The sequence below is a fragment of the Plectropomus leopardus genome, chromosome 11 (assembly GCF_008729295.1).
Source record: "Plectropomus leopardus isolate mb chromosome 11, YSFRI_Pleo_2.0, whole genome shotgun sequence".
In the NCBI taxonomy this organism is placed as follows: domain Eukaryota; kingdom Metazoa; phylum Chordata; class Actinopteri; order Perciformes; family Serranidae; genus Plectropomus; species Plectropomus leopardus.
In genome coordinates, this window is record NC_056473.1 from 5,732,924 (window position 1) to 5,740,008 (window position 7,085).

Genomic DNA, 7,085 nt, shown 5'->3' on the forward strand with positions numbered 1-7,085 from the left:
CCTATCCCCCTCTTCTCTCCCCTCCTCTCTCCCTCTGTTGTGACTTACTTGACATGAAAAAGAGAAGCATAATATTAGTTTCAGGCTGATTTGTGGTTTTGTCTGTCAGCTGCTCGCAGNTCTCTCCCCTCCTATCCCCCTCTTCTCTCCCCTCCTCTCTCCCCTCCTATCCCCCTCTTCTCTCCCCTCCTCTCTCCCCTCCTATCCCCCTCTTCTCTCCCCTCCTCTCTCCCTCTGTTGTGACTTACTTGACATGAAAAAGAGAAGCATAATATTAGTTTCAGGCTGATTTGTGGTTTTGTCTGTCAGCTGCTCGCAGTTGTTATGGCAAGAACAATTCAGACCGTTTCAAGAAGAACTCTTTTAATCCAATTTCCCCCCGGCCTTAACCAGGACCATATGCGTTTTCGCTGGAGTGTGCTCTCAGATCACAGCGCCCTGATGGCTTTTAACAGCCCATCAGAAAGACTGACACGCACACAGGACTCCTCTGCAGATCCGTTCAGGGAGACACCTCAGTGCCTGCTCCTTTCTTGGCTCCGTTTACTGCTGCGATTAACACTTAACTCTCGACGTTAGAGGCAGGGTCACCTCGAGGCCTTCATCTGGTCTGGGGGCTTTCATGTGACCCTGGTGACACAGAGCCTTTGAGCTGTCATTACTCCACAGATGAGAGAGACATATGCATGATACAGCCCTGGCTAATGATGCTGGATCAGGTCTGAGTGATGATTTCAGCAGGTTTCTGTCCCCGTTTGTCAGTTCTGGTCTGCCAGCCAAAAGACACACTTCAGACAGGTCTGCAGGAACCGCTTGGAGCAGGGATCAGAAATGTCCCGAGTTCATTGCCCTTTGGGGATGGTCATAGGATTTAACCAAATATTTGAGCATCTATGCATGGTTCTGTTTTATATATTACAGCAAATAAGCTTTTGCTCTTTTATATGTTGGTGTAAAAAAGTCAGTGGTGGAAAGTACATTCAGTCTGTGGGAGGCTGGTAGGAGTACTGTATAATTTTAAGGTACTTTATGTGAGTTTTTGGATACTTTGTGCTTCTTTTATACTTAAACTCATCAAAATTTCACATTGAAATATTTATCTAAAATTACCCCACAACAACAATTGCTCCAAAAACAATGCTATGAAAGCAGTGAGAGTGAACACACATGGGAGAAGTTTATCCCAACAACAGAGCGAACCAAAAGTGAGTTGTCAGCAGACAGCAATGCAACAATGCGCTGAAACTCACTTAAGGTTCTCTCCAGACACGTTTTAAAGGTCCAGTGTTCAGGGTTTCGGGTCATCTACTGGTATAAATGGAATATAATATTCATGACAATGTTTTTATTAGTTTCTAATCAGCCAAAACTAAAAATCATTTTGTTTGAGGGGTCATTTACAATTTTTAAAAACTCAACTGCCTCTGTCACTGGCAAGCGTGGATCCTGTAAGAACAGTCACAGCCGCGCTTTGCGCACACATGGTGTGTCATACAAACTTTGACCACCACTTATTGGCCCGGCATGCATACTACAGCGTTTTCGGTTGTTTGGCGCGTCCATGTTCATGAGGCTCATGAATGTTATCATATGAACGCAGATTTTTTTTAAAAACACAATGGAAAGCCTTTTCCGGTTTTGGTAGTGAGGGCTGTTGACTTTAGGAGTGGTGGAAAGTTGAATACATTTTCAGTTAAATCTGAGACTGATGTGTTTGTCTCATTAGAACGTGATTTATTTTTAAATAAACCATATAATGTGAAAAGCAGCTGGCCCCCAGGTATTTTCACAGTATCTAAACTGGCCCATTCAAAAAAGTGGGGACATGCTGTTCATATCTACATACAGAGCGCGTCCTCTCCCGTGGAGTCTGCCATATTGTTTCTACAGTAGCCCAGGACGGACAAATCAAACACTCACACTAGATGGGGCCATTCACATTTTTGTGTCAGCTGCCATAGTTCTGCTACACACTTGGCACATGGGAAGTTTCACTGCTAGAAACTACTAAATCCTACAAACTGGACCTTTAAGGTTTGTAAAAACTATGATAACGATGATGTTTGTTTAACACAGAGTTCCTGCATAAAAAAGTGAAGAAAAACAAACTCTGACAAGGGACTAAAAGTACATCTACTCTTTCTCCGTCACTGAAAAATTCCAGATCTGACAGCCTCACGCCCTGAACACCAGCGCAGCTCGGTCGATTTGGTGAAAGAGCAATGTGTATCAAGATGGCGAGCAACGTTGGAGAGATTCAGCCCGATGTTTGAGCTTCAGTCAGATCCAGACTCAGATGAAGAGTCTGTCGCGCACCAAAGCGACCATGAGACGTGTCAGAATGGTAAGGACAGTTAGTATTTCTTTTATTGTTGATGCTGTTTGTTAGCTTGCCGCGGCTGATGCAGTGTTAGTGGTTGTGAAATATGAAAAAATGTCTGCTTCAGTGTGACAGTGTGTTCACATTGTTATTACTGAATTATATAACAAAGAGGTCTAATCAAAGTTTGCAGAAAGATAAATTCTGTCTCACTGCAATTGTATTATTAAGTGTAATACGTCCCCTTCTCTGTGCAGTTATTTGCATATTTGACAGCAACTGGCTTTTGTATTCATGATGTAACTAGTTTGCCCAGTGTATGTTTGAATTTCAGATTTTAGGAAAGTGCACACACATCTCTCCCTTTAGTAAAGGAAAGTGAAAACACCTCTACTGACAAACTTTGCGCACATAAAAGTCAGTATATTTAAGGTGAGATGTTTCAAGGGACATAAACTTAAAAAAAAAAATTAAATCTATTGGAGGAGTACTTGAAAGTTACAAAAACCTAACGGGGACGTCAGATAAAGTGGACTGCAGTTTCACCAGTATGAGCCACCCTTTCACGTTGTCTTTTGTTTCACATTGTCATTTCATGCATTGTTGTAATGTAATTGTATTTAGACAGGGACAGTACATTATAAAACACAAACCTTATATAAAAAAAAGGAGAGATGCATTGTACCAGGTTTTAGCTAAATTTTCTGTCCATAGTCTCTGGGCAGGTAGGTAGAACAAATAAATTAATGATAAAATTTGGTGTAAATAGAGTACAACACACCAGGTCATAGATTTTTTTAATAATAATAATAATTAATAATATCTATATTTTACAAATATATAAAAATGTATCAATTACAGTGGTTTAAGGTGAAGGAGCTCAATACTTCCACTAGTGACGAAAACTTTGATTTGGTGTAATGTTGGGAGAAAGCCACCAGATGGCAGGATTTTACAGAACAGCCATGAATAAGTCATACAGTTGTGCATCTCTGCTATAAATTTGAGTAATTGGGGTATTTCTGTGAGGTGCTGGGATCTGACATGGCTGGCTCCTTTGATTTTTTTTTTCCAGTCATTTGTTTCTTCTAACAGAAACATATAGGACACAGTCACTCCAATAAAAAGATTGTCATCAGATCCCTCCTGGTCTTCCATACATATAAGCCCAAGACAAACTTCTGCAGAGACCACTGAGCCCTCCCCCTCCCATTAGACAACAAATGTTATCAGTTTAACTGACTGATGAAAGCCATTTGTGCTCTGTGTGATTCCTCCAGAGCATATCCATCTGCTGCAGACTCTCTGAGGTGAAAAACCGTCAGTGTTTAATGTGGTCGTGAATGTTTCCCCAGACTAGGAGTTAGTGGTAGACTAATTACACAGCGGGCACGCAGCCTCAGCAGCATGCCGCTGCCAGAGCCTTGTGTGACTGCATGTCATTAGTATTGGAAAAGCGCATTTGCCACAAAGGGCTGTGGTCACTCTGAGCCTTTAAAACATGAAAGCACACACCCCGCTCTTCTGGAGAAGGAATTTGCAAGACATAAACAGCCTGTAAAATGGAAAACTACATCTGTGTCCATTTGTTTTCCTGAAAGGCGGCCAGATTTGGTAATTCTGACTGAAATTCTTTCCAATAACAGAGAGCAGTCCAAATAAAGGGGAAGGACTGTTTGATCCATCTGTTTTCAATGCGGCGTAGTAGTGGTTTTGTGGACAGGATCTCGACTCAGTGGGAGACTAAGAAATCGGCGAGGCCTCAGATCATGTGGGGCCTTTTGCTCAGTTTACACTGTGTTTATCATGTGTGTGATGAGGCGGCCTCTCAGCTGACACAGGAACCACCACAGAGCAGTGCTGGAAAGTAACCTAGTACATTTCTATTTACGTTGTTTGTTTCTTTACACTCCCGCTCTACAATATTTTAGAGGCAAATATTGTGCTTTTTGGCTTCATTTTGTTAATGAGCATTTTTATACCTTTACTTGTTTAAAAAAGGAAAGGAATGAAAGAAATGAATGAGTGACAAAATCATTTGTTAGAATTGAGTTTTTTTTTATTATCCATCACTGGTTTTCAAATTATGAAATTTAAGAGACAATTTTGTGACTTTTCTTGTAGCATTTTAGTAGTTTTTTGTACACTTACCTCACCTCTGCCACAGAGTGTGGTCACCCAGTGTTATATAGGAGAGGCTGACCTGAACTCATTCATGCATTATTTTTGCTTGTTTTATGACTTTGGCAAAATAATTAATCAGTGAAGCAGAAGCCTGACTTCAGTAGGTTTTCTGTTTCCAGTCAGTGGGATTCAAACTTCTTGTGTAGTGTAGTGGATTTTTGGATCATTTTGACTGTGTTCATGCATATGGCATAAATTTTAAAGGTTGTATTTTTGATTAATCTTGGAAATTCCAGCTCAGCTCCTACAATATATATAAAATATACAGTGTAAACAAAATTGTACAACAAAATTGTAAGTAAAAATTCATACTCCTGAGTGCAAGAAAATGCACCATTGAAACACATTCAAACGGCAATTTTTGATCCCACAGCCATCAAAGCATAAAAACATGCATTGAAAATACACGCTATTTCCACTAGGTGCACTGTCACAATCAATGTTGCTGCAAATCATTGACATATCCGAGTGTGTGTGTTTTTTGAAAAACACATTTTGTGTGCAGGATGGTATGAGTGTGAGTATTTAAGACTGTACAAAAAACATTAATGTATAGAAATCAATTGTGCCGCTAATCATTGAAATATCCCAAAAAAAGTACTACATTAAAAACAATCCTTTTTAAAAAAAAAAAAAAAAAAGCATAGTGGCATCATGACAAAAACCTGGCATTTAAAGTGTTTGCAAATGAATAAATATTTGATATTTCTGAGTGAGTGATACGAGTGTGTGTAATAATAAAGCAGGCCTTAAGGGTTAACAAGTAACAATTCATAATGAGAGGAACATGGACGTTTGTAAATTTTGTGGCAATCCCTCCAGTGTTTGTTGAGACATTTCACTGAAAAAAACTGACAGTTCAACCTCATGAAGGCGCTAGAGAAAAAGTCAGAGTATCATCAAAGAACATGAATGTTTGTACAAAACTTGATGGTTATCCATCCGATAGTTGTTGAGATATTTCAGTGTGGCCCAAAGTGGTGGAATGACTGACCGCCATGGCCACACAGCTAACAGCCTGCTCTCCTCATCTGTTATTCATTTAGGGACCCCTTCAATTAATCTAATGACCTCTTGTAGGGGCCCGGGTTGGGAACCAGTCTCCTAGACTCCCAATACACACCAGTAAGTGCGCAAGTGTTACGGCGTCACCTCAGCTAGTTAGTGGCTGAGTACTAGTGAGCCAGTCAATGAAACAGTTAAATGCTAATTTAATCTCCGGGGACCTTCCTATTATTAGTCTTCACCCCGCCAGAGAATTTTCTTTTGATGTCGAGATGGGATGTAAAAGGCTGCGAACTGGCAGCTCTGAATATCTAATAAGATAACCCTCCATCTCGCTCCCTCATTAGGCTGAGTACTGAGCTTAAACACCTTTTCATGTCACCTTAGTAAACAGCTTAATGTGTAGCTCTTTCATCTGCTGTTCCCACGTGTCTCTCCGCAGCTTTGATCCACGTCTGAGTGTCTGGGTATCATCGCCCCTCCGCGCGGTAGATTCTGTCTCTCTGTTCATGTAGATTTTCTGACCAGACATTTCTAAGAGCTCCCCCCCCACAAAATAAATGCAGGGCAGAGGTGCCGTTTGACCTCTGACACCTCCTGAGAGGGTTGGATCCCCTTCCCAGGAGTTTGCCGCCTCGTGTTAAAAAAACAAAACAAAAAAAAAAATCTTGCAACTGAAGCAAGCATTATTATTATTATTATTATTATTATTATTATTATTAGTAGTAGTAGTAGTAGTAGTAGTAGTAGTAGTACTACACAACAGGAAAAATAAATATAATATCACATAATTTTTGATATAGATGGAGTTATAAAATGCAATTGAACCCTTTGAAACCTGGAGCAACATCACTTTTCTTGTACTGCTCTCAGACACCTTTCACAAGTGTTTAATTTTTTGACCTCAAAGCACATTGGTGTGATTTCAAAATTATTTTTTAAAAAAAAGTAGGGGAAAATTGTCTCGGGAAAAGAAGAAAAAGGCTAAGGTAAATTTATAATAATTTTATGTTTAAAATAATTTAACAAAATAATTAGAATTTTTAAGCACTTTTTTTTTCATTCATTCATTTTCTTTTTTCAGATTTTCTTTTTCATTTTCTTTTTTCAGGTATTTTTTCTTGTACGTTTGAATAGTTTTTTTTTATTTTGGGGTCATTTCTTCTCTTGATGCTCATTGCCTTCTTTCCATGTTTTTGAAAGAAATCTAGCCAATTTACTCAGGTTTCTAAGGGTTAAAGAAGAAATTTGTAAAAACATAATGGACAGGACTGACCAAAACAAAGCACTATACACTGTAACAACTTGCAGCTCTGCTTATTAAGAGGTTTTACTGCTAAGATGTAATATTTAATTGATGGGGCGGTGAAGCAAAAGGCAAGGAAGTAGAGAAAATGACAGATCTGGAGGTAGGATGGAGAATTAGACATTGTCTTCTCCGGATGCTTTAGGTTTCTCCAGTATTGAATGATCTGTCAGTTTTAGTCGTAATTCATATCTAATTCTTAGTTTGTAATATTGTTGTCTCAGCTTTGCTTCGCGAGATTAAAAAGAATATTTTGAGGAGCAGTGCAAC

The 7,085-nt window shown here is 39.4% G+C and overlaps 1 protein-coding gene across 1 annotated transcript in view; it reads left to right on the forward strand.

Moving 5' to 3' along the window:
• Positions 1–5,968, forward strand: part of morf4l1 (mortality factor 4 like 1) — an 18,545-nt gene extending 12,577 nt beyond the window's left edge. Inside the window, exons 7-8 of the mRNA XM_042495998.1 lie at positions 2,165–2,344; positions 5,952–5,968. Of these exons, the coding sequence (XP_042351932.1) occupies positions 2,165–2,344; positions 5,952–5,968 (197 nt within the window). The remainder of the gene's footprint in view (positions 1–2,164; positions 2,345–5,951) is intronic.
• Positions 5,969–7,085: the final 1,117 nt, after the last annotated feature.